A 25,533-nucleotide genomic window follows, 5' to 3' on the forward strand; every position below is an offset into this window, starting at 1 on the left:
GCACAGGCTGGCAAGGCCTCTATCTGGGCGGGTGAGGCCAGGGCTTCCCCAGCTCCCCGTCTACCTTGGGGGTTCCTCACTGGACCCCTGGGGCAGCCAGGGACAAGCCCAAGGAAGGCTGGATTGGTCACAGGTGGGAGACTGAGGCACAGATGGAGCCCTGCTCTGTGGCGCACCCACCGCCTGTGGGTTGGCGCACCGGGTGGGGCCTGCGCGGAGTCGAGGTCCAGCTACCGAGCCACTGCTGCCTTTATTGTCGCCAGCACAGCGGGACAGCTCCCAGACAGGTCCCAGACAGGTCCCTCAGCCCGCCCCGTCCCCCGCAGAAGTGGAGTGACCCAGGCCACAGTCCCCCAGTCTCTGAGGCCCGCGTGAGGCTTCCGGCGCCTCTGATTTGCACGCAGCATCCTGCACGGCGGCATCCGGGTGAAGGGTAGGGCCGAAGCGGTGCTCTGGGAGTCTGCAGCGAAGCCAGCAGGAGGATCAGCGGGGTGCCGCGCGCCCCCGGAGCCCGTTCCGCCTCTTGTCCTCTCCCTGGGGCTTCTGGAAAGGCCGCCTCCTGGACCGGAGCATCTGGGGGTGAAGGGGGGGTGAGACCCCGCGGTGCCTGGGGCTCCCCCTGCCAGTGACCAGCAGAGACCTCCGCTGTCCAGCGTCCCCCGGAGTCCGCCAGGCCCCCCTCCCCAGCCCGCGGGCCGCGGGGCCCCACCAGACCGCCGCCAGGCAGGGGGTTCCCGGATGGCACCAGCGCCGCCCCCGCGGGCCCGGCAGCTCAGAGCAGCGCCCTGCCCGCTGTCCCGGCCTCCCGGCCTCCGAGCCTGCGCCCTGTCCCGGAGGGCGGCTCGCGACTGCTCGGGCCGCTGCTGCCCCGAGCCTCCTCCCCGCCGGGGCACAGGGCCCGAGCCTGAGCCAGCCCCTCGGCGGCCCCACGACACTGTCCCCGACACTCATCCTGGCCTCCGGGTCGGCCGGGGCAGGCCTCGGGGCTGGCGGCCCCCTCCCCCCGACAAGCCCGGTTCCCGGGAGCCTGAAGCGAGGGCCGCGCTACCATCTCAGATTCCGGGTCTCGAAGACGATCTCCTCGTCGCTGTCCAGCGACGCCATGTCCGTGGGGTCGTCGGTGTTGGCCAGGAGGCCGTACCTCCTCCGCTGCGGCTTCTTCAACCTGCAGGCGGGCCGAGGCGAGCTCAGGGCCGGCGTCGGGGTCCGGCCAGCCCGCGGGCCGTCCCAGCCCGCCCGCGCCCTCCGCGCCCTCCGCGCCCTCCGCGCCCGCGACCCCGGCGCCGCTCCGGCCCCTCCCCGAGCGGCGGGACCCCGGGGCCCTGGCGGCCGGCGGGGAGTCCCGGGCCCCGCAGAACCGAGGCGGCGCGCGGCCAGGCGGGGTGACGCGGGGCCGCCGACCCGGAGGGAGGGGCCGCGCCCGGGTCCCCCCCCCCCCCCCCCGGCCACGGCGCTCCGGGGGCGGGGCCCGGCGCCGACACGTGAGGCGGGAGGCGCGCGAGGACTGGCCGCCGCCGGCCGCACCTGAACGCCCGGATGAGGAAGTAGAGCGCGGCCAGGCCGCTGAGGCCCGTGAGCACGTAGAAGAAGCGCAGCAGCGACGAGCCCGGCGAGGCCGGCGGCCGCGCGTGCGTGCTGTTGTGCGGCGAGCCCGGCTGGCTCCCGTTCGTCACGGCGGGCGATGGCGACAGCCTGGCCTGCACGGGGCGCGGCGACGGGGGCGCGGCCTCCTGGGCCCCGCACAGCAGCGCCGACAGCAGCAGCAGCAGCGGCAGCAGCGGCGGCGGCGGCAGCACGCGCGGCCCCATGGCCCGGCGGAAGCGGAGCCTGCGCCCCGCCCCCCGCGCCCGTCACTCAGCGGCGCGGGGGCGGCCCCGGCCAATGGCCCGCGGGGGCGGGGCCTAGCGCTCGCGGAGCCCCGCCCCCCTGCCGAGCGGATCCTCGGGCGCTTCCGGGCGGGGCCCACAGGCGCTGCGGCCGCCGACTGCGCGCGCACCCCGGGCTTCCCCCGCCCGCGGACCGGGGCCGCCGGGCGCCCTCCGCTCCTCCCTGTGGCTAGCACGGTGGGGTCCGAGGCCCGCGGCCTGGAGCCCCCACCCCGCGCGGAGTGCTCCCCGGCTCTCCTCCCCCTGGGAGAGGGGCTGTCCAGCTAGTGGGGGGCATCTGGCTCTCCGCAGGGGCCGCCCCCACCTGTGGGAGGACTCGGGGCTCCCTGCCGCCGCCGCCCTCCCAGTCCTACTGAGAGTGGAGGGGAGTGGCCCAGGACTAAGGCATCCCAACCAAGGGTCAGCCCCAATGCTCTGCACCCCAGAACCGGGCAGGAGGCAACCAACCCAGAACGCAAGCTCAGTCAACACAAGATGGGAGATTGGGGACCACTCTGCCAAGACCCTGGAAGACAGGTGCCCACCTGACATGAGGCGGCCTGGGGTCCACCACCATCTCTCGGCCTCACTGCCCGTCAAAACCTACAACCACTGCCCAAGGAGACAACAAAGTGACCGGGTCCTGGCTTGGGTCCAGCTTGTGCCCTGAACAGAGGCCAGAGAGAGACTTTCTCTAGCAGACAACTCCCCACCCCAAACACCCCACGGTCGCACCCCAAGCCAAACTCAGACTTCTGTGCGGACACACCAGCCCTTTATTCAAATCCAACTTCCAGGTCCTGCTACCGACGAGGGGGAGAATCGGGGGGAGAACCAGATACGTGTGGTGCCAACTGCCACACACCTGTCCTCACGGAGCATCATGAATCCGTGCACCTCAGCCTCCCCAGTGAAGTACCTGCTGGAAGACAAGAAGCAGGGGGGGCGTAAAGGAGAGCTGGTACCGGCAGGGGGCCCCAGAACGCAGCCTCCAGCTGGCGTCACAGTAGAGCAGGAGACCAGGAAAGGAGAACCCACCAGGTGGGCCAGGCATTGTCAGGGCCAAAGGGCCTCAAAGCACCCACCTCATGATAGCACTTACAGGTAACATGGTGAGGACAGATAGCCGTGCCTCTGGCTCTTGCTTCCAGGTGAAGTTCCTCCTGGGACAGGGACCCCAGGTCATCGCTGCACTCTGGCCACCCTTCCAAGTCACAATGGCTTCCCTTCAACCTGCCAAAGCAAAGAAGCGTTACGCCCAGTGTCCCAGCCACAGCTCGTGTCTGCCCCTCCCCACCTCCCCTGAAACCATCCACAGCTCCTAGGAGGGTCTCAAGCTAGTCATCGGGGCCATCCTGGCAGAGGCCCCGTCCCAGGCTGGCGTGCCCAGGGTGGGCCTGCGCCTTTCAGATGGGCCAGGCCACGTTCCACCCTTAAGCAGAGCCAGCTACCCAATTGGGATGGAGCTGCTTAGAGAAGAGTGTGGGCTCTGGGAAAAACTCATGGCGGCAACAGACATCAGAGAAAGCTAGTGAGGAGCCTGAGGTAAGGAGGTCTGGAAAAGACGGTCAATTGATGAACAAAAATTCCAAAAGGCAGGGCGTTCGGTGGTCTCCAATCCTGCTTATGGATCGAAACTACTCTTGAGGCGTGACTGCCCAGGCCGCTCGCCTGGCTGCAGGCGGGGAAAGGCCAACGGCCGAGGTCTGACTTTAGTGCTAGCTTGATTTAAAAAACAAAAAACAAAAAAACAAAAAAGGAAAAAGAAAAGAAAAATGGAAAAGGAAAAACAGTCAAAGGAACATTCCCCAGGTACATAACTTTACTTTCAAATGAGCTCTTGACAAGAGGAGGGATGCGGACACGAGCAAAAGGAGTTACCTCGAATTACAGGGCTATTTCCACATATGAGCTAGCCAAGGGAGCAGCTTGCGTCTCAGAGGTTTCTGTTGGGCGCACAACACTTCTGTCCTCCGAGGGGCTGCAGCTTCCATAGGCTAGCGGTGAAAGCTCAGAACTTGTAAAGCAACAGCAGAGCTAGCTAACGAGCCGGTCATCCTGTGGTCGCCCAGGGACACTGCCTGCTGTCCACTCTCTGGCTGACTCCTTAACTAAGGCGGTCCGGGTCAGCGTCACATGCCCGAGTGTCCACCGCCCCTGCTAAGCTGCCCACCCCGTCACCCACCTTCTCACCTGACCGGGACCAATGGCAGTCGGCTGTCACAAGGGGCCCGGCAAGCGTCCGTCTATCCTGCCTTCCCTGTCTAGCTCTCCAAGGGCCTCAGGCAGGACCGGCAGACCGCCTTCTCAAACTGCTCTCTGCTCAGTTCCAACTGCCTCGAACCCGTAGCAGGGAGTGTGTTGTGCAATGAAAGGGAAATTGTCAGAGCAAGGTTCATTTCAGACGGTCTTTTAATCGGCTTCGTAAAGCCAAAGAAAACTGCGTACAAGAATTCCTTAACCACTTCAAATACAACATCAATGGGATATGCATACGTCTTCCAGTAAAAAAGGACAATATAAATAAACATTTTCAAGAACCTCTTGAGGGGACGTCTGCAAGTCTACTGTGGGTCATACACAGCACAGAAGGGCCGCACAGGCCAGGCCCAGGGCAGCCAGGGCACCTCTGCTACTACTGCCCCAGGATGGGTCCTACCACGCTACACTCAGAAACGTTACACAGAGTTGGAAAAAAGCCACAGCTTGCTCAGCTTCCGACAAAAAGCGGATTCAGAGTCCGTTCAATCTTAAGAGAAGTGAATTGGGGCACCCAACTTCACGGGCCTGACCCCACTAAAAAGAGAAACAAAAAAGGCAACACAACCAAAACCAAAACCCACGCAACCCCCAATGATTTCCTAAAAAACTTATGGCTCATAGTAAAAACAAAAAAGGAAAATCTGAAGTGCTCTTCAAAACGTTTTTAAAACCCTTAAAAACAGCGCTTCTTTAAAAAGAAAAGTCTAGTAATGAGGCCATCTGGGGGTCAGAAGCAGTCAGGCTGTGTTTGACAAGATCAGAACCGATAAGACTACAAAAGTGGGGTACAAGGAGGTGTGTTCACTACACATTAACGATTCAGCGAAGCTCCCAAAATCTTTAAATATACAGCCATTGGAAGGACGATCTTGAGCAGGAAGGATTTTTACTCGTTGTGTGTAGCTGAGAACAAGAAGCAGGTACAGTGTAAAGGCACTGAAGCACGCGACAAGATGCAGCATTCCACGCCCGGGTCCAGACCTAGAGGGCTTGGCCCCGCAGCCTGGGGAGTAACCAACCCCCCCCAACAGCGGAGGGCAGGGCGGCGGGCCGGCGGCCGCACATGCACTGATGCTGGCTGCTCAGGGGGGCCCTCACTCTCCCTTTCCTTCTTTGTCAGTCTGCTTTTGCCTTTACGTTTGGTGGTAGAAACCGCTGCTGGCACAGAGACCGAGAGGGCAGTCTTGTCCCTTACGGGCCAGCACAATGACAAAGTCTGAGCGTCGCTCGCGGAGGGCGCCAAGGCTTACTGAGCTCCCACCGCAAGCCCCGGCAGCACGGTGCCCTTGGAGCGTGACTTACCGTAACTGTCGTAGCTGTCTCTGTAGGACCCGCCCGAGCTCCGGTCACCATAGCCACCGCCTTGACTCCGGCTGCAAGAAAGACACTTCAAGCTACTCACACCAGCTGCGACAACAGAGCCGCCTTGCCCTGCGCCGGCATCCAGCGAGAAGCCTCCCGCACACCCTGGGCAGGACCTTGGCCGTCACCTGCTGTAGTAGTCTCTGGAGCCTCCATAGCCCCCACTCCTGGACTCAAACCGGCTCCCCCCATAGCCTCGGTCCCCTCCTCCTGCAGAGAGGGACAAGGAGTGAGCACTGTGGCTACCAGCCATGTCCCCACCATGTCCCTAAGGGCCACAGGCCCTGAGCACAGCACTCACCTCTGGAGAATCCACGGCCCCGGCCCCGGCCCCCTCGGAAGAAGCCACGGCCCCCAGCAGAGCCGCCTCGATACCCACGGGATCGGTTGTCAGACGACTTCCCAGCCTGGTCTACCCGGATCTGTCGCCCGTCCACAGACTGGAAACCAGAGATTTGCACGGGTTGGGATTTGCACGCCCTCCCTCAGGGATGTGGGGTTCCCGCACTGCAAACCGGGACCTCCTGCACCTCACAGCAGCAGCCCCTCACCTTCCCGTTCATGGCCATCATGGCATCCTTGGCGTCGTCGATGTTCTCAAAGGTGACGAACCCGAAGCCCCGTGATCGCTGGGTCTCCCTGTCTTTCACGACCACCACTGTACAGGAGAGATCTGCAGTCTGCACTCGGTCCTCCCCACGGGCAGCCTGCGCCGCCCCCAGCCCAGCACCAGCCTCACCTTCAGAGATCTGTCCGTATTTTGAGAAAACCTGCTCCAACGACTGCTCATTGGTATCAAAACTGAGCCCTCCAACGAAGAGCTTGCCTTCATCTGATGCCATGGTGGCCTGCGGCAAACACTGTTGAAATCCTCACTGAGATCCTCCGGGGGCTTCACCGCCCGGTCCCCATCCCCGTCCCCGTCCCCGCAGCCCCTCACAGAAAGGACGCAGGCTTGCTGGGGGAAGGCTGGCACGACCTCTCTGCCCTCTCTGCCCCCCCCCACCTCTTGCCCCTACTCTGCACGGCCCCACACTGGGGGCTCCCCGAGGGCGGGGGCCGCAGCCCGGCTCTGCAGCGCTCCTCATGCTGCCCTGGCCGTGGGGCCCCGCAGCTTCAGCCGGGCCGACGGCCGCAGGGACGTGTACGGCAGGCGTCGGCCTCGGTCACCGGCTGGGCACACATCGGGTGTCCCCCTTCGTGAGCAGGGGCCTAGATCCCAACCTGACCACCGGGGCGGGGAGGGGCAAGTGCTTGGTCCACAGTGTAGGGCGCCTGTGAGGGCTGGGTGGCTGGGTGGCTGGGCACTGGGCGCGGGGCGGGGGGCAGCCCGGGGCCTCGACCTGGAGCCCGGCACGTGGGGCGGGTGCCAACTCGGGCCGACTCTTTGCGGGCTGGGGGAGGCCCCGCCGGAGAGCTCCGGAAACGGGCCAGAGCGCACTGCGGACTGCGCCACTCGGATCCTAGCTCGGGGGACTCGGAGGGCGCCGGAACTGCGCTGCCCTCGCGCGACTGCAGCGGGGAACCGGGAGCGGCGGCCCAGGCCACGCAATGTGGCCCCGCCCACCGCCGCGCGCATGCGCCCCGCGCACGCCCTGCGCCACTCCATCCGGGCACCCGGCACTCCCGCCATTTCGCTGGGCGCAGCCTCGCGCTCGCAGCCGCCATTTTGCGGTGGCGTCCCGCTCGCGGAGGGCCAGACCCGAGAGAAAGACGCCCTCCGGACACAGCTTGGCCCGGTGTCCCGCTGCCCATCCGCCGCCGGCGGGGCGGACTCCACCCCGGGCCCGCCCCGGCACCGCCCCCTCCCAGGGGCGTGCCGCCGCCGTCCCGCCTCCTCCGGCCGGCCGCAGGCCGCTCGCCGCCCCGGGCCCGCGGAACCGGCGCCGCCAGGGCCCTCACCACTGAGTCGGGAAGGTCCCTGACGCAGGCGGGAACAAGGCGCAGCACAACGAGCCAAGCCTCCTAACGCGCGAGTGAGGGGGGGCCGCCGAGCGCCCGGCCTTATGTACGCCGCCGCGGGTCCCCGCCCCCTGCCCCGCGCCAGCCAATCCGTGGGCTCGGCAGCCGCAGCCACACTTCATATTCATGAGTCGGGGGCTGGGCCTGTCCTGGCTCCGCCCCCCTCGCGCGCTCGCGGCCGCCGGGAGCGCTAATTGGCGGGCACGCGCCCTGCCCGCGAGTAGGGGGCGGGGCCGGCGCGCGGCGGGGCGGGGCTGACCCACTTCCGCACGCCCGCCCCCAGCTCCCCTCCAGGCCCGCGGCGGGGAACAAAGGGGCCTCTGGCTGCTGCGGGCCCAAACCTGATGGAGATTCCCCTGGTGCTGCTCCAACTCCGACCTGTGCTGTGCCCCGGCAGTCGCCGCCAACCCCCGCCGGAGCCCCGCTGTCAGTCCCCCGGACCCCAACAGCAATCTGATAGACTTGCGCACGTCACCGACCTTCAGGCTCCTGAACACACCACTTCGTGTCGTCGGCCTCGAGGCCCACGCAAACCCCATGATGAGACAACCCCACGTGCATGGACCCCAGTATTCGCCAACTCCGGGGCACCCCAATTTGATGCAGCCTGCTTTGCCTACAAGCCTCCACCAGCACCTACACCTCATTTCCACCCCGACCCTGACTTCTCCCGGCTTGGTGTGGTGCTCACACCCCACACTCACCTAGACACACACTTCTGTACATTCCAGCTCTAGACAGCAGGCGGGCCCCACTCTGGGCACCCAACCTCACCCCTGGGGCCAGCACTGCGCCCCAACATTCGTCTCACCCCTGGCCTCCCCTTCAGCAGGTGCTCCTGCCTGCTGCCCGCGCACAGCTGTGCTCGCTAACAGACTCAGTACCCACGGTGGGGCGAGCCATGCTCTCTCCTTCCCCTGTGGCTTTTTCCTGTTTGGGGTTTCCAAGATCTCTGGTATCAGGAGAACCAGCTTTGTGGGGACCCTGACTCCCACGATTGCTCCCGGGGAGTCCCAAGGCCACCATCTGCCCCCGCTGTGCAGGCTTTGGTTTACGTCGCCTCCCGTGGCCCTGGAACCCCTCTGTGGGGTGGAAAAAACGAGTGCAGAAGGGTTCTGCACGCCGGAGCCCTGCTCTAGAAAGTGTGCAGAGGGCAGACCCTATGCAGAAGACTTGGGGGTGTTTGGGAATAGAGACCTCCAGGCCCACCAGAGACCTCAGACTTACTCCCACCCCAGGGGGGTCTGGCTGACAAAGCAAGGGGCACAGGCACAGACACGGTCTCCAGTGACGGGATCAGTGGGATGGCCTGAGCTCAGGAGCCCCCTCCCCCAGAGCAGCTCATGACTCACGGCCACCCCCTCTGCACCTCACCACCCCGTGCCACCCCTCCCTTACGACTCCCTGTCACAGGCGGCCTGCTGCTGCGTCAGCCTCTCACGCAGGGTGGTTATTAAAAGGAGCCGAAAGAGACCTCAGCTCCCAGCTCCCTGTGCCTCCCGAAGCCGCGGGGGCGTGGGGGGTGGGCGGTGCTGCCGGAGGTGAGCTGGGGCCAGGTAAGCGCCCCGGAGCGCCTCCCCGCCACCCTCCCGTGTGCTCGGGCAGAGTCCGCCCGCCCGTGGCTCCGAGCTCCGGCCCGGCCCGCCCTCCCTGCAGCCGGTGGCCCAGCAGCAGCCCGCCCGCCGCCGCGGCTCGCACTTCCCAGGCGGCTTCCCCTGGTTTTGTGAAGCGCTCGCTCTGCTCCTTCATTCATTCCCTCATCCCGCCAGCACACGCTTATTAAACGTTTACTACGATCCCGGGGCCCGGTGCTGGGTACCGGCCTCCGAGCGTACCCACGGCTGTCCCGGGGTCCCCTCACAGAAAGGACCCCGACCTGGGGGCACCTGTCGCCAGGTGCGCCTGCTCTGGGCATTGTGTGCAAACCTGTGCTCGCCTGTCTGGCGCCTTGCCTGTCTCCCTACCTGCGGTCCCTGTGGTCCCCTGCACCTGTGGGTGCGCGTGGGGCGCTCTCAGGGGTCTGGGACCACCTCCCCTCCATCGCGGCCGCGACCGCGGCGCCCCGCTCTCCCCGCGGACACGAGGGGGCGCTGCGGCCTCGCTGTCACCAGCCGGGGGCTCCGGTCCCGCCGCGCGCTCCAGCGTGGGACCCGGTCCTGTCCCGCCCCCAGGCCCGACCCTGCGCCGCAGCCCAGCGCGCCGGGACGGGTGGGAGGCGGGGGTGCTTGGGGAGGATGGGCTCAAAATAGCCGCGGGCCCGGCAGAGGCTGCTATTCGCGGCCTGGACGCGCTGCGCTCGCCGCCTGCCCGGCGGGACGGGGATTAGGCCGGGACGTCCCGGCCGGCGCGCTCCGGGTCGAGCCACGTCTCGCAGGGCGGCCCCACCCCTCCCGCCCCTCCCGCCCGGCGCCCCCCGCGCCCTCCCGCCGGCCGGGCCCCTGGACGCCGGGTCCTCCCCCGACCCTGGCTAATGACCGGGCGGGAGGCGGTAATGAGCGTCTGGGCCCCGGACGGGCGTTGGCCGGGATGAAAGGCGCGTGTGTGGGGGGGAACCCTCAGGCCGCGTAATTATCGCCCCCTCCCGGTGGCGGGGCGGGGGCCGGGCCGGTGCACCTGGCGGCCTCCCGGCGGGGGCGCGCACTGGGGCCGTCCTGGCAGCGACGCCGGCCCGCCCGGTCCAAAGCCGGAGGGCCCAGAGCCAGGGTGGGGGAAGCGGAGCCCGGATGAGTGTGCGCGTTGCCAGGTGTGGTGCACATGTGTGCGGGCGAGCTGGGGAGTCGTGGGTAAACAGACACAAGGACTGCTGGGGACTGTGCTTGTGTGGACGCCAAAGTGGGGCCGTGTGCGCGCCGGGATATGGAAGTGTGTGCGTGGCAGGCACACGTACGCGTGCATGTGTGCGCCCTCGAAAGCATGTCTGCGTGGCGCTCCAAGTGCAAGGACGCAAGGGGCTTGTACACAGACCCCAAAGCGTGTGCACGAGGGATGTGGATGTGGGATCAGTCACAGACAGGCTGGGTGTGTGTGACCTGCGACAGAGCCTCTGTGCCTGTGGTTGGTGGCGTGACTCATGCCTCCTGGGGTGGGCACAAGTGCTACGTGTCGGCAGTGGCCGGGGTCTCCCAGGGCACAGGACAGCTGCAGGAGGCCAGAACCCCGCAGGAGAGTTACACCGCCCCCCACCCTATTCCTTCCTGCAGGAGGAGGTGGGGGCCTCCGAGGTCTTCAGGAGGCCCCAGGTGGCCACCAACTGTGAACCCAGGAAACTCAGCTGTTTGCCACCCCGTGAGCTAATGGGAGCTGCACCTGGTGCCAGCGGCCCTCCTGTTCCTAGGACAGGGGCTCCACAGCCCAGGACACTGTGCAGGACCGGGGGTGGGGGGCCCTGGTGGGGCCCCCGTGGGTGGAGGCCTGGGAATGTGGAGGCCGCCGCTCCTCTGCCCCTGCCCAGGCTCCCATCCCGGGACTGCCAAGGCCAGGCAGCGCCCAGTTGGTGCTGGTGACCGCATGTGGTGGGCTGGGAGTGGGGCCCGGGACACACACACAGACACGCACTGTGTGCTTGCGGCCCACCTGGGTTAGGTCAGATGCCTGTGGGAATCCGGGCCTGCGTCGGGTTGCACGTTTGCTTTGCGGTACTCGGGGTGCTCCAGGGACCCCCACGGTGACCCCTTCACTTCTACCAAGGGACACGGAGGCACGTGTGGCGGTAAGTGTGGGGGTAAGCACACACCCGGTGCATGGTACAACATAGAGCAGATGCCCGTGGACTGCCAGAGCGGGGCACAAAGCCTGTGTGCTGACAACCCCGCGGCTTGCCTTGGCTGGGGCTGGGGACACAACCCCTAGGGTTTTGAGACTGGGCAAGGGCTGAGGCTCACTGCCCCCCACCCCCAGGGGGAGGAGGAGCTGTCTCCCACAAGTGTCCTATCCGCTCACTTGACCTTGGCCCCACTCTTGAGATGTCACCGGTACAAAGGCTCCTTGCAGGCAGCAGGAGGGACAGAGGGACCCCTTCCTGGGGGTCGTGGTGTCTCCACGGCAACACTGGAGTGGCCCAAATGGAGACCACCCCCCTCCCCTCCGGCAGTTGCGGGGGCTGGGAGAGGACAGCCTGCTGGAGGCGGCTGCCGGCGGCCCGCACGGGCACCCACAGTACAAGCGTGGGTGCCCCCGGCTGCCGGGCTCGGAACATCTCTCCCCTGGGTCAGTGCCGGCCAAGCGCCCTGCTGCGCTGCCAGACCCCTCTCTGGGGTCAGGCGCTTATCTGAGAAGTGGGCGCACAGCAGCACTTCCTGGGGTCAAGACACCCTGACGCAGGGGTGTCAGCCAGGGACAGGGCACCCCGAAGAGGTACTTGGGGTTCTTTGCTCTTTCTTGTGAAAATGGTCTGATGCTCCCGTCCCTTTCTTCAGGGTCTCAGCGGGGATGGAGCAGTGGAGGCACAGCCCGCCTGTCCCCGCCCCAGACCAGCAGGTCTCTGCCCCTCGGGTGGGCCTGGGGCCCCCGAGGGTACGTGGGCAGCCTGTGGCCTGAGCAGTGGGCTGTGTTTGGGGGAGGGTGCTGCCTTGGGTGAGAAGTCTCTGAGGATCTGAGCGCCTGCCCCTGCCGGGTGCGACTTTCAATTTTGCGGTTTTCTTGAGGGAGGTCTCCATCCAGGGTGAGAATGGGGGTGCCATTGTTTTGAGAGTCACACTGTTGACTGAGGTTGTGGTGGCATCCAGGTGTGAGCTGGAGCCAGTGTGGGTGTCCGCGGGTGTTTGCATATGGGGGGCCGTGTATGGCAGAGCCAGGAACCTGGCCTTGCGGGGGGGGGAGCCGCATCTACCCCTTCACTGTTGAGGGGTGCACTTCTGAGCGTGGGCGGGAGGGCGGGCTGGTGGCTGCAAGGGGCCCGTGTGGGAGTCGGGCTTGCGCTCCTTCTCTCACAGGCCTGTGGGCAGTGTCTGGGGGGTGGGGCGTGTGCGGCTCGGCTGTAGCCAGCTGCCCAGAGCCGAGGCTCCCCAGGCCTGCGGGCGGCCCCGCCCACATTCCAGAGCAGTTAGGGGGTGCCCCCTACAGCCCCTGCCCGCTCGCCGACCTCTGACCCAGCCTGAGCCCACTCCCTGCATCCTGGGCACCCGACGCAGCAGCAGCTGGCTCCAGGGAGGGACGGCCAGGCGGGGGTGGAGGCTGGAATGTGTGCCGGGGGTGAGGGAGGGGGCCCCCAGAGAGGGGGCGGAGTCGGGGGGATAGAGACCCAGATAGAGAGAGCCCGAGAAAGTGAGTAAGCCCAGAGGAAAAGAGAACAGGCCAGAGGCAGGAGGCGCAGACACAGGGGAGAGAAGTCGAGGCAGCAAGCCAGGGTCAGAGACCCAGGAGGGCAGTCACTGGCACAGGGCCCCAGGTGACAGCAGCCCCACCCCCACACCGGGGCCGGGCTGCTCACCTGTCCCAGGTCACACCAGAGGCTGCCAGTCCCCTGCCCTCCCAGGGCTGGGCAGCCGTGGGTGGGGCTGGAGTCAAGACTCCTGGGCTGGGCCCCAGCACCCTTGGCTGTGGCTTGGTAACTCCCATTCCCAAGGTGCCCGGAGAGGGAGAGGTAGGCGGGTCCCATGGGGCCCGGTGGGGGCGGCTGTGCCTCAGGCACCCGCCGGGTGCTGGGGGTGCGGGAGCTGGCCCCGACGGCACCGCGCACGGCCGTGTCCCCAGCGCCCCTCGCCGGAGGCCCTGATCCTGGCCTTTGGCATCCCAAAACCGTGGGGCCAGCCCCAGTTACCCATTTGGCCGCCTCCGGGGACTCTGGCCTCAAGCAGAAAACAGTGACCCCGGTGACCTTGTCCTGCTGGCCCACGGCTGTGTCGTCCTCCAGGAGCACTGCCCACCTGGCCTCAGGCCTCCAGACCAGCCTCCCCGCCTTGGCAGCCAGCCCGACCCTGCACTGGGGGGGCGCCCTTCAGGCCTGCGCGCTCCCCACCCAGGAGCCTGCTCCTGTTCCCCCTGACAGCTGCCTGCCCTCAGTGGACTCCTGGTCACAGCAAAACTCGCTCCCCCCCTCCGAACCCCCAGCTTCTTGCAGCCTCCTTGACACCCCCCCTCCCCGCTAGGAACGGGAGGCCCCCCTCGGACAACGCCCCGGCTTCCCGTCCTCGGGCCTCGCGTCCACGCCCAGGCTGAAGGCCCAGCCGCCGGCCCCCTGGCTGTCGGGGCCTCCGCTGGCCCCTCCTGCCCCCCTCCTCGGGGGCCACTGTCCATCGCAGCCGCACCCTTGGGGCATCGTCCCTTTCGGGTCCTCGCCTCCGCCCTGCCCTCCCCCAGCTGAGCTCGCAGCCCCCATGCACCTGCTCGCCGTCTCCAGGCCGGCGTGCACGCTCCCCCCCTAGGGGCACCCCTTCCCTCTTGCAACGCTCGGCAGACTCCTATTCCTGGGGCCACGGCTCGGCCGAGCGCTGTCCCCCCGCCCGGGTGCAGGGCTCCCCCAGCCCGGAGGTCGCGTCACCGAGCCCAGGAGGCGGGGGCAGCAGACAATGCCTGGACGGGGAAGGAGGGGTGCGAACGGAGGCGCCGGGCGGGGGTCCACGTGCGGCGCCCCCCGCTACGCCCCCTCTTCCGTCCGGGCGCTGCCGAGCCGTCAGACCCTCGGCGCGCCTCCCGCCCCCAAATTTGCAGACGCGCGACCGCAGGGAGGGGGCCGCCCGCCTCCGCGCCGCGCCTGCGCACTCGGCCGCCCCGGCGCAGCCCCGCCCCCGGCGCCCAGGCCGCGCTGTGATTGGTGCGCGCGCAGGAGCGACGGGCGCGGCCACCAGTGAGGCGCCCCCCGCTGGGCGGGGCCTGGGCCCCCCGACGCGCGGCCGGGGGCGAGCGGGGCGCCCTCCCCACGGTGACGTCAGGCCCGTTTCGCGGCGCGTTGCCGTGGAAACCGCGATTCCATTCCTGCGGGTTTCCGGGGGCCACCCCCTCCCATTCAGCTTTTTCCTCAATGGGAGGAGGGGGCGGCGCAGGGCAGACACCGCCCCCTGCGATCTCCGCAGCCTCTGCCCTCGCCGGGCCTCAGTTTACCTTTATTTCTCGTGGCCTGGCCTGCGGGCCCTCCTGGCCGCGGCTCGCTCGGGCCGGGCACCCTGCCCTGGCTACGTGTGTGCGTTGCACACACTCCGTGGGGGAGGAGGCCGCGGACCGCAGCCCCCAGCGGGTGTCGTCCCCTCCTGGGACCCCAGGGCAGGGCCGCGACCCTTGGACTCCGGGCCGGGCGCCAGGCAGCGCCCAGAGGGTGGGTTCCCGGCAGCAGGGCACTTGCCCCCCGCCCTGCAGCGCGCACAGCCCCGATTGAGCCTGTGATTCAGCGGCTGCCTCAGTTGACACCTGCTGCCACATCCCCCACCCAGCCCTGTGGAATCACCTGGGCGCAGCCCTCCGCCCTGACCGACCCCAGGGGCAGCTGCGTGGGCGGAAGTTTCCACCTGAGCTGTCCCGCCCACACCTCCAACCTGTGGCCGTTGACTTTGAGGTCTGGAGGGATCGGCCTGATGGCGTGTGGGGGTGGGGGGGACATCCTACCTTCCCGTGGTGCGCCTGCGATGATTCCGGAGTGACTGGGCCTCCGGGAGACGCTCCCCGGACACTCCTGGGACAGGCCCCGTGTCCCTTACCCCTGGGGTCCAGCGGGGCTGGGCGGGCAAGGGCTTGGGCCATCAGTGGTCCGCCGGGAGGGGTGTTCACCGATTTAACAAACACCCCGATCCTCTAGGGCAAGTGAAGTTTCTCCCTGGGCTTGGGGTTTCCTCATCCATTACGTGAGACCTTAACTAGTTCTCTCAGGTGGCAGGACATGGGAAATGATGCTGTTATTGTCCTGTCCCTGCCCAGCCCTGACGTGGATGAGGGTGGGACCCCAGAGGATGTGCCTCCGGCCCGACCCTTGGGAAGATGCCGATTGAGGAAGTACCCAGACAGAGCAAGGGCAGCCAGGACACGGGTGTTCCTGCACAGGGCATGGCCCGGACAAAGGCCTGGAGGCTTGATGCATGACCGTCAGGGCTGGGCAGTGCTGGAATGCAAGGCCAGGGTGAGGCCAGAGAGGGGTGAGAGTTCACCCGAGGCTGGGACGGTGAGGCCAGAGAGGCCTTGAGCGCAAGCCCCAGGCCCTGGGGAATCACTGATTTCTGCTAGAGCTTCTGGAGGCCCAGCAGCCAGGAGGGGGCTCAGGTCAACAGGTCAGGGGCCCACCCAGGCCATACCATCTGCCTGGCCCAGCCTTTGGAGCAGCCTCCCTGTCAGTGGCTGGGGAAACTGAGTCCCGGAGTGTGCGGCCAGGTATCCCTGGTGACGGTTCCAGGGGCAGGTACCCAGCCCACTTCCCAGAGCCAGGAACGGAGGCCCCACCCAGGGCACATGTAAGCAGGCAGCCCTGTGCCCACACCCTGCAGGACTTCCGGCCTTGGGTACCGGGAAGTGGCTGGCCCCTCCCTCCCCTGCCGGGGCGACTTCCTGCCCACCCTCACCTCCAGCCGGGGAGGGGAAGGAACGTGGGAACAGTTCTGGGATGCAACCCTAGTCCACCTTCCAGCTCCCACCGCCTTAGGCAGCGGGAGGACCCAGCATCTCGCTTGGCCACTTGATCACCCCAGGCCCCCTTCTCAGGGAGACTCCCCCACCGTGCCACTCCCAGTTATGTAAGGCCACCCATGGCGCTCTGGAGGACCCCTCTGGGATGGCCCAGACCCCCCCACCCCCACAAGTGGGCAGCACATTCACTTGTTTCATTTTCTGTTTATTACTTGAAATCACGGTGTTGGTATAGGTTTATCTTTCCCAATTTTGTTTTCATACAGGAAACTCACGCAAGGTGCCGGGACACCCCACAGCCCGAACCCCGAGGGTGGGTAATGCTTTCTTGGGGGAGCCCTGGTGAGGGCAGAGGGGGGCGGGCTGGTTCCTGCCTGGGGCCTCCACCCTCAGACCCGCGGAGGCACAGGTGTTATTTAAAAATCGTTAAAAAAAAAACAAAACAGAACACATTTAAATAGGTATCCAAGACAGTTCTTCAAAAACAAACCCACTCCTTTTTTCTCCTTTTTCTTTTTTTTTTTGGAAAATGAAAACAAACAAAAAACAAATCCTTGACCCCTACCCTCTGATCCCTCCCTCCCCACCCCACCCCACAAAAAAGTTTACAGAGCTACAGTTAACACATGATGTTCACATCCGAAACCATTAACTTTAAACACATAATGGGGGGGGATTCACCTACAATAGGATGAAGGAACAGGTGGGGGGTGGGGGTGTCTGGAGGACAGAAAGTTGGGGCAAGGACAAGACTGGGGGTGGGGGCAGGGCCCGATCATCTCCATTATCAGTAAAAAATACGTGAATGAAAAAAAAAAACTCCACCCCCATTGAAATGGCCCCAGTAGGGGGCTTGTCCCTCTGCCCCAGGGGAATCTGGGGTTAAGGGCATGAGTGGGGAGGGTCCAATTTAAACCAGCAGCGACCCCCCCCAAGGGGGTTAATGCTACACAGCGTCACCCCTACCGGGGGCTTCACAGCTCAGCACCCCCTCCCCTCCTGGCTGCCAGAGGGCCTGCAGACACAGCCACAGGCCCAGATCCCTCAGGTTGGGCCAGGAAGGAGGGCTGGGGGTCATTTCCCCTGTGCCCCCAACCATTTCTCTCCCGAGTTTTCAAGAGACTCCCAACCACTATTGGCTCAGAAAATTAATAGTCTATAAATACCCCAAGCTCAGAACAAAAAGGGGGTGGGGCAGGAGGAAATGGCACAGTGCGTGGACGCGAAGGCTGGCGGCTGGTCTGTCCCCCTCCCTCTCTCTTCCCTACTAGGAGAGGGCCCCACGCCCCCACCTGAACCCCAAGGCAGGCTGGGGCCAGCCTACTGAAGCGCCTTTTCTTTTTTTTTTTCCTGGAAAAAGAGACCAAGAGAAAAAAGCACAGATGTGGAGGAGAAGCGGCCGAGCAGCGTGCAGGCCGGCTCCGTCGCCGGGCCGCGGGCCGCCAGCTGCAGCGGGACTTCCCTCCCAGGCCCTGCCCGTCTGTAAAGTGCATCATGAGGCATCTACGTTTTTGACTTCAACCTGAAGGGGTGGGGGCGGCTTCCTCGTCTCGTCCCACTCTCAACCATCTGGAGTGACTGCTACATATTGGAGCTTGGGAAGTGGGCGGGGAAGGACCCAGCTCAGGCCGAGGACGGGAGCCGCGACGACGGGAGGAAGAGGCGGGGAACAGGGAGGCAGGAGCCAAGTCCACGGAGAGTTTGGAAAACCATGGTAAGAATGGAAATTAAAAAAAATACAAACAAAAAACAAAACAAAAAAACCAACAAAACGAGAAAACAAAAAAACCAGAAGGAAGCTGGCGGGGAGGGAGGGGCCTCCCGCTGCCCGGCCGCCTGCCCTCCGCGCGCAGGCCTCGCCGGGGACCGTGGGCCCAGGCTGCTGGGGCGAGGGACGCGGTTCCTAGGCCACCACAAACTCGGACTTCATGTCGGGGTTCACTTCCGGCTTCCAGACGGACTCCTCGAAGTCGAGGCCCAGGCCGGAGGCCTCGCTGGGGCCGCCGCCTCCCCCGCCGCCGCTGGTGTCGCTGCGGCCGGCCTTGCGGCTGGGCGGCCAGTGGTAGGGACCCCGGGCGTCGCGCCGGGCCTTCCTGCGGAGCCGCTTCTGCTGGAGCAGCAGCTGCAGGCGCTCCACCTTGCAGCGCGTGGCGCGGTTCTCCGTCTGCCGCAGCCGGTCCCCTGAAAGGAGGCAGGGACGTGACCCCTGAGCCCCTCGGGATGCGGAGACCACGCCCCGCCCCCCCAAACAGGAGGCCCAAGCCCGCCTTCCCGAGCCACGGTGGGGGGCCCCTGCACGATCTCCACGCAGGCCAGGCCAGGCCAGGCCAGCGCCCGGAGGGGGTGGAGCGCGAGCCCTCGGGCTACTTGTCCCTGAAGGGAGGCACCCGGCCTGCTGCCTTGGTTTCCCCTCCGTGACTTGGGCCCGGGGCCCACCAGGCGGACACTGTTCCGCAGGACTCGGGATTTATTGGGGATAAGCGGGTCTCTGGGGGACACAGGCTACCCCCGGAGCGGCTCTGATCCCCTCCTTCATCAGACTCGACCATTCACAGAGGCTCCACCTGCCATCTGGACAAGGTGGGGGGGGGAGGAAGTACCCCCTCCAGGCAGGACAAGGACACTTTGTGCCCCCAACACACATGCTCCCTTCTCTCCAGTCTCGTGCAGCGCATGGTGAGCAGCAGCTGCTGCCCCCCCGCCCCCCCGGCGGGTCAGCTGCTCTGAGCGGCGCACAGAGAGGCCTTGAGCAGCCCAAGGACGGGTGGGGCGCGCTGGACACTTACCCAGGGGCTTGCACATGCGGGCCTGGCTCAGGGAGGCCGGGGCTGTGGCCGCCAGCTTGTCACAGGAGGTAGTTTTGGGGGTGAGGTCCGGGGCAGGCGAGGCGGGTGTGCACTGAGCATGGCAGCGCAGCTGGGTCAGGGACGGGGGCATGCCCTGGTAGTGCCGTGTGGCACTCAGAAGGTCATTGAGGATCTGTAGGATGGTGCCGATGTCACGCCGTGGCCGCCCGCTGCTGTCCTGGCAGTTGGGGTGCAGTGTGCCTGCAGGAGGCGTTGGGGGGGAGTGAGTGCTTGAGAGATTGACACATGGCCCCCAAAGTACAGGGGGCCCACATTCAAATATAGGTGGGACCCCAGGGTGGAAGGTGAGGCACACAGCGGGGAATGGTAGGGACGCTGCCCACCCCCAGCACGTGATCTCCGGTGGGGTCACACGTGGGCACCGAGACACCTACCAGAGAAGGTCCCTGAGAAGACCCCCGGGGCGTGGTTCACGAAGCTCTCAATGACAGCGCCGGGTTTGCGGGAGCGGGAGGTAGGGCTCCCCCCGGGGGTGGAAGTGGGGCTGGCACCAGAACTGGCAGGCGGGGAGCAGTCCATCTGCTGGTCAGGGGGAGGGAGGCCCGTAAGCTGCAGGGTGCAAGGACAGCCCCTGGAATCCAAAGTCTGGGGGGTGGGGGCAGCTTTCGTATACAAAGCATGTATCTGGGACTCGGAGCCCCCCGCCCGTCCCCCGAAGTCCAGGGACAGCCCTGCCTTCCCGGCTGCAAGAATAAGCCCTCCCCGGACTCACCTCGGGGCAGGTAGTAGAAGCTGAGTGGGATCGGAAAGAGCCAGCTGTGACAGGTGAGGGGGACGCAGGGGCAGGGCTGCTGGACATCGGGGGGACTCGGGCAGCACTGGACACGGGCCGGCAGGGAGAGGACACGGGGGCGGTCATGCTGGGGTCCCCCCGGGCCGCGGCGGCTGCGGCAGCGGCTGCGGCTAACACGTGGCGGTGTTGCAGTGGGGCGTGCTGGGCGGCAAGCTGCAGCTGGACGAACATCATGTGGTCACCCACGCGCAGCGCCAGGGTCAGCGGCGAGCGGCCGGACAAGAAGTCACTGACCTGTAGAGAGGGGCCCGTCAGCGCCAGGGCCCCAGCCTGCTGCGCCCCCAGCCCGGCCCAGCCCCGGCCCCCCGCGCTGCGTGACCTGGGGCCTCTCGCCGCCCCTCTCTGGGCTCTGGGGTCCCTGTCGGTGCCACGGATGCTTAAATAAAATGAATCGGTATTTCCGGAAGACGCCTCCGCCAGCCCGGCCCGGCCCGGGCGCCACTGGGGGCTGTGGGGGACAGAGGCGGGTCAGATGGGGGGGCCTGGCCCTCCCTGGCCAGCTTGGTTCTTTCAAGGGGAAACTGAGGCCAGAGGGGGCAAGGCCCAGTCAGCAGTCACTGCCCTCGAATAACCCCACCCTCCCGGCCCCCAATCCTCTGCCTGTGAATATGGGAGGGGAGCCAATCTCAGACCCCCTCCCAGTTAAGCCACCCAGGCAGCAAGTGGGCGGGAATTCCTGGACAAATTCTTCTTCCTAACCTTTGCTTTCTCAAGATAAATATTTATCTGTCCTGGGTGGGGCTGAGGCTGAGGGGGAGGCTTAGCTAGTGCAGGAGGGGCCCTGATGGTTCTGAGGCCTGCGTCCCCCGAGACCTCAACACAGCTAGCCCCAACACAAACCCTCAAATATGGCGGGGGTGGGGGTGCATCCGAGCCCAGTCTGCATCGGGCTCCTCCTCTGGAGCCTGGCCAGAGCTGAGCTTTCCCCAGGGGCCAGGATGGTGGTGGTGGTGGGGGGGGTGGAGGTTTCTGAGAAGTGACATAGGCCGGGATGACTCAGAACCACCGCCTCCCAGCCCTCCGCTGGCAGCGGCTGGCGTAACCTTCTCTGCTTGGGGGCCGTGGGGAGGAGGCGAGGGAGGCGGGCAGTGCGCAGCCCCCACCCTGAAGCCTGGTCTGCATGGCACCCCCCGCAGCCCCAGAGACTCCCCTTGCAGGAAGGGCCTGGGGTGGCTTCCCAAGAGCAGCTGGGGAGTCCCCCCCCACCCCTCCGCCCTGCAACTTCCTCCCTGGGGAGGGCGAACAGGAGGGCATGACTCGGTGCCAGGCGGGGAAACAGCCCTGGGAGCCCAGTCACTCCGCCCAGTGCCCCCCCCACTCTTGACGCAGGCACCCTGGGGCGGATGTGAACCAAAGACACCCCTGGCCCCCCTGCCAACCGCAGGCCCCCTGTGAGCAGAGAGCTCCGTTCACATCTTCACCAGGAAGTCAAGCGCAGCCCCCACCCGGGGCCCGGGACCCCGGCTCTGCCTCCATCCCAGCAGCCCTTCTGATGGCAGACCACCCAGCTCCAGTGCCCCTCTTCCTCCTCGCTAGTGAGCTGGTGAGGACAGGATGCTACATGTCGGGGAGGGGGCGAGGGCCTCAGGGCAGGAGGAAGGGAAGCCGCTGAGCAGGTTTCCTGCGGCCAGCCCAGCCCAGCCCACCCCCTAGCCGGGGCGGGCAGCAGCCTGCTTCCCCCACCCTGGCAGCAGGCGGATAGCTGAGGCCTGTGTCACCCTCCAGGGAGGAGGGCCCCGCCGCCAGAAAAATGAGGAAAGGAGGAGGTAAAAAAAAAAAAAAAGAAAAAAAAAAAAAAAGCCTGCAACAAAACCGGGAACCCGGCTGTGGGCCAGTCCCTGCCTTCCTCCTCAGCTCCTGGCCAGTTGCTAAATATTTTCCTAACATCCTGTCTAGGCTATGGCCCTGGGGCTGGGTGCCCCCCTCCCCCTTTTGGGGCAGAGAACAAAGGCCAAAGGGAGAAGGGGGAGGGGTGACTCCCCACTCCTTACAATGGGGTCAAACTAGGCGGAAGGAGTGTCACCCAGGCTGGCCCCTCCAGCCCCCTCCACCCGCAGAAACTAAAAAACAAACAAACAAAAAAGCAAAAACAAAAAAAACCAACAAAAGGTCGCCGTGGGGAAACCGCAGCGGCTGCGGAGGGGGTGCTCCTCACTATGGGGCTGGGGGCCTGGCCCCGGTGTGGGTGTGGGAGCGCGGGGCCAAGGTCACCCCCACAGGCCGGCTTGTGAAAGCCCAGCCCCCTCCCCCATGGCAGCCACCGTGGGAGAGAAGGCCCTCAAGGTCAGGTGGTGAGTGCGAGGGGGGAGGAGGAAGAGGAAGCTGGGTGACCAGGCCAAACTGGCAGGAAGGCTGGGCGGCGCGTCTCCTCCCTCCCCGCGGTCTCCCGGTAGCACGAACACCCCCGGGCCCTCCCCCTGGGCTGGGAGGGACCGGCGCGGGGCTTACCTGCGTCTCGGTCAGGCTCTCCAGGGCCTGCATCACCGACTGCTCCGGCCTCGAGGCTTGCGACTGAAACAGAGAAGCTGCTCTGAGCGTGCGCTCCGGTCGGAGGGCCCGGGCCCGGGGCAGGGGACCTGCGTGCTGGAGGGGCTGCCCTGGCAGGGAGGGTGCTAGGGACCGAGCTCTCGGGTGGGGGCTGCCCGCCTGCGCCAGAGCCTCCGGGGCACTCTGCCCCAGCCGTTTACCATGAGGCCCGCCTCCACGGTGGGCACCAGCGTCAGCTTGCTGCCATCCCCCACGCCGAACTCCTGCAGCTTCCCCGAACTGAGCCGGCTGGGGGGGAGGAAGGAAGAGGGTGAGGCCAAGGAGACAAGGCAGCGACGCGGAAGCCCAGGCACAGGGGGAGATACGGGCGACCCACCCCATCCCTTCCTGGCCTCCAGACCAGAGGGGTGGGGGTGTGTGTGTGTAGGGGGGGGGACGGGAAGTGTCAAACATCTGGCCCTGAGAGCCCCCCCGTGCCAGCAGCTCAAACCTCCTTCCCGTGGGCCCCAACTCTGTACTGGGGCACCACCTCTGCACCCCGACAAAGCACTTTCTCATCCCCCCCAGCGCTAGTACACCCGCGCCGCCCTCTGCCACCCTCCCCTCACCCCAGGGCCGCCCCGGCCTCTAATTCAGTAACTCCGGCCCGGGGCTCCTCTTTGTGGGCGCCACAGGGCTTAGCCTTTAGGGTCTTTTGCGGGGCCGGGCTCCCCCTCCTCCCTCCCTCCCCGGCGCAGGCCGCCGCGGCTCAGACAAAGGAGACCCTCCCCCACCCGCCCCTCCCCCACCGGGGCCCCTCCGCTGGGGATCGACACTGCATGTCCCTGGAGGCCCGCGGGGGGAGTGCTCCCCGGCCCGGAGGCGATTTAAATACCAGGGGGGAGGGGGAGACTGCGGGAGTGCTCGGTGGTTAGAACAAAGGGGGGTAGAAGGACGCAAGTAGGGGAAGAAAACAGCCAGACGTAGAGGGGGGCACCGAGCAGATGCGGAAGCCAGCGGGAACGCAGGCAGAGAAGGCGGCGGCCGCGCCCCCCCCCCCCCCCCCGCGGCCGGGACCCCCACGCTGACCCGGGACTCCTGCCTTCCCGGGAGGGGAGGGGGCCGCCCTCGCAGCCGCCTTTGTGCAGCGACCCTGGGCGGGGGAGGGGGCCGAGGCAGGCAAGGCCGAGCAGAGGGCGCCCGAGAGCGCGCGGCGCGCCCCCGCCCCCCGTCTGGCCGCCCCCTTCCTTCCCCGAGCGGCGCGCTCTTTGTTCCCGCCCGGGGGCCGAGGCCCGAGGGGGCGGCGGGGCTGGGGGCGGCGCGCGGTACCTACGTGTCTTTGTGGAGCAGCGCCAGGCGCTCCTTGGGCACTTTGAGCCGCTGGGACAGCCGCTTGCGCAGCCCCTCCACCGTCTCGTCCGGGGGCACGGACAGCTCGTAGCGGGTGCCCGTCGTGCTGTGGATGGCCAGGCTCATGGGCGCCGCCTCGGCCGCCGGGCCCACCTCGCAGGCGCCGCCGGGGGCCCCGCGCCGGCAGCTCCGAGCGCCGCCGGGCTGCGGCTCCATCCCCGGCCCGCGCAGGAGGGCTGGGGTCCGCGGGGCGCCGCCAATCCTCGCCGCGCCTCCGGGCCGTGCGGGGAGGGGGGCTCCCCTGGGGGGGCGGTCCGCGCGCGTCCCCTCCGACAAAGTCCTCGGGGCGGAGCGGAAGGAGGCCAGCAGTCACGGATCCGAGCAGCGCTCCGGGGTCGCGTGGGCTCGTCGGGGCGCCTTCCGGGGGCGGGGGCGGCACTCGCCGCTGCTCTCACGGGCGCCGGGCGTGGGGGAGGGTCCGCAGGAGGGGGCGCCGCTCAGGAGGCCGCGCTCGGTGCCGTCCGCCGCTCGGGCCGTGCTGCCCCGCGCGTCCCCTCCTTAGCAACAGCCGCGCCGCCGCCGCCGCCGCCGCCGCTTGGAAGATCTGGGGGTGAAAGTAACAAGAAAAAAAAGTTATAATGTATCAACGTTCCAAGGGGCGGGGCCGCCGCCCCCTCCCATTCACTACTTACTCCGCCGGCCCCGCGTCGGCCAATCGGCGCGCGCCGAACGCCCAGTCGGCCGCGCGGGCCGGCCAATGGGAGCCGCCGCCGAGCTGCCCCACGTGGCCGCGCGGGCCCGCCCCTCGCCCCGCCCCCAGCCCGCCGGCCAAGGGGAGCTCGGCGGGGGCGGGGCTGGCGCCGCTCCGGCCCGCCCCCGCGCTCCACCCGCCCGCGCCGGGGGCCATTCATACGGCCCGCAACAAAGGGCAGGCGGCCCGCGGCCCGCGGCGGGCGGGGGGCGGGGGCGCGGGGTCCCGGCCGGGGCGGCGCGGCGTGGGGGCGGGCACGGTCTCCGCGCCGGGAGGGGCAGGAAGCCGGGGACCTGCCCCCCCGCGTCTGTCCGGGAAGCCGCCGCGAGCGGAAGCGGGAGGCGATCCCCGCGCTTCGCGGCCGGGCCGCGCTCAGGAGCCTCGGCCGGCGGGCGTCCCCCACCCGTGGGGCGTGAGGGCCCGGCGAGGAGCGGCGTGGCGGGCGGTCCTGCGCCCCGGTGACGTGGGCCGGGGCCCGAGGGCCTCTCCCGCGCCTGCACCTCCCGCGTCCCACCCCTGTCCCGCGGGCCGGGCCCGCTTCCCGAGTCGCGCCCGCCCGAGCCGTGACGTGACGCGGCGTCCCCGGCTGCGCCCGCGCGCGCCGCTTGGGGCTGCGGTGAGTCAGCAGCGCCGGCGCGCCCCCTGCCGGCCCCGCCCGGGAGCGCTGCCGGAGCCGTGGGGAGGGGGCGAGGAGGCTGCCCCGGGGCGGGGGGCGGGGGGCGGGCTGCGGCACGGCTGGCGCGGGGGGACCTCCGCCAGGGGCCCGAGCCTCCGACGCAGGAGGCGGGGGCCGCACAACCGGGCACCCCGAGCCCCGACAGCAAGTTGCTCAAGGTCACTCGCGGGGTAGCAAGAGTGCCTGGGAGGCGGGGCGGGGGCTGAGGTCTCGCCGGGGCGGTGCTGGCCGCGCCGAGCCCCTCCCATCCCGCGACCCGAGGGGCTTGCCAGGCCCGGAGACACCCCGAGCCCCGCCTGCCTCCCCGAACAAAGAAAAGTGGGGCGCCCCTCCGAGCCCAGAGGGGGACACCGTGCTCGTCCCGCCGCGTCCCGCCCGCACTCACCGGACGCGGCTAGTCCGAGGTCTCAGCAGTCGCGAGTGGACCCACGTCCGGGCACGGCGCGCGGTGGCGGGGCAGGTCTGGGGCCGAGCGGGCGGCCCCCAAGCCTTTATCCGCACCGCCTTCCCTCGGGGTGGAGTTTGGGCGGGCAGGGGGCGGAGGGCCGGGCGGCCGGTGACGCAGGCGGGCCCCCGCCCCTGCCTGCAGGCCGGGCCCTGGGGCGCCCGGGGATCGGGCCACCCGCCCCTCGAGC

The 25,533-nt window shown here is 67.5% G+C and overlaps 3 protein-coding genes and 1 long non-coding RNA gene across 17 annotated transcripts; 1 reads left to right on the forward strand and 3 right to left on the reverse strand.

The window, feature by feature from the left end:
- Window positions 1-225: 225 nt before the first annotated feature.
- On the reverse strand, window positions 226-1,808 carry FAM174C (family with sequence similarity 174 member C). Its single transcript, XM_038568022.1, has 3 exons — window positions 1,525-1,808; window positions 1,049-1,165; window positions 226-573 (listed from the first exon to the last, which is right to left on the reverse strand). Coding segments are annotated over exons 1-3 (402 nt in total). The 3' UTR covers window positions 226-572.
- An 815-nt stretch (window positions 1,809-2,623) lies between these two features.
- On the reverse strand, window positions 2,624-15,236 carry CIRBP (cold inducible RNA binding protein). 8 transcript variants are annotated; one of them, XM_038568015.1, is made up of 8 exons: window positions 14,988-15,235; window positions 6,229-6,349; window positions 6,041-6,147; window positions 5,791-5,929; window positions 5,618-5,699; window positions 5,430-5,500; window positions 2,968-3,098; window positions 2,624-2,787 (listed from the first exon to the last, which is right to left on the reverse strand). In XM_038568015.1, exons 1-7 carry the CDS (start codon window positions 15,120-15,122, stop codon window positions 3,094-3,096), a joined length of 660 nt encoding a protein of 219 aa, XP_038423943.1. In that variant the 5' UTR covers window positions 15,123-15,235; the 3' UTR covers window positions 2,624-2,787; window positions 2,968-3,093. The 8 variants fall into 8 exon arrangements, with proteins under 8 accessions (XP_038423943.1, XP_038423942.1, XP_038423945.1 ...); XM_038568014.1 differs by having other exon boundaries at window positions 2,968-5,030; window positions 14,988-15,232; XM_038568017.1 differs by having other exon boundaries at window positions 5,606-5,699; window positions 14,988-15,232.
- LOC106560130 lies at window positions 14,707-17,741 on the forward strand. Its single transcript, XR_005375269.1, has 3 exons — window positions 14,707-14,937; window positions 16,262-16,308; window positions 17,356-17,741. It is a non-coding gene; the product is annotated as an uncharacterized LOC106560130 (long non-coding RNA).
- MIDN (midnolin) lies at window positions 16,180-25,361 on the reverse strand. 7 transcript variants are annotated; one of them, XM_038568009.1, is made up of 9 exons: window positions 25,284-25,361; window positions 23,455-24,075; window positions 22,343-22,430; window positions 22,104-22,166; window positions 19,975-20,103; window positions 19,575-19,889; window positions 19,237-19,381; window positions 18,782-19,042; window positions 16,180-18,176 (listed from the first exon to the last, which is right to left on the reverse strand). In XM_038568009.1, exons 2-9 carry the CDS (start codon window positions 23,685-23,687, stop codon window positions 17,899-17,901), a joined length of 1,512 nt encoding a protein of 503 aa, XP_038423937.1. In that variant the 5' UTR covers window positions 23,688-24,075; window positions 25,284-25,361; the 3' UTR covers window positions 16,180-17,898. The 7 variants fall into 7 exon arrangements, with proteins under 7 accessions (XP_038423937.1, XP_038423936.1, XP_038423935.1 ...); XM_038568008.1 differs by having other exon boundaries at window positions 19,237-19,384; XM_038568007.1 differs by having other exon boundaries at window positions 19,237-19,411.
- Window positions 25,362-25,533: the final 172 nt, after the last annotated feature.

Source organism: Canis lupus, chromosome 20, assembly GCF_011100685.1.
Source record: "Canis lupus familiaris isolate Mischka breed German Shepherd chromosome 20, alternate assembly UU_Cfam_GSD_1.0, whole genome shotgun sequence".
Classification (NCBI taxonomy): domain Eukaryota; kingdom Metazoa; phylum Chordata; class Mammalia; order Carnivora; family Canidae; genus Canis; species Canis lupus.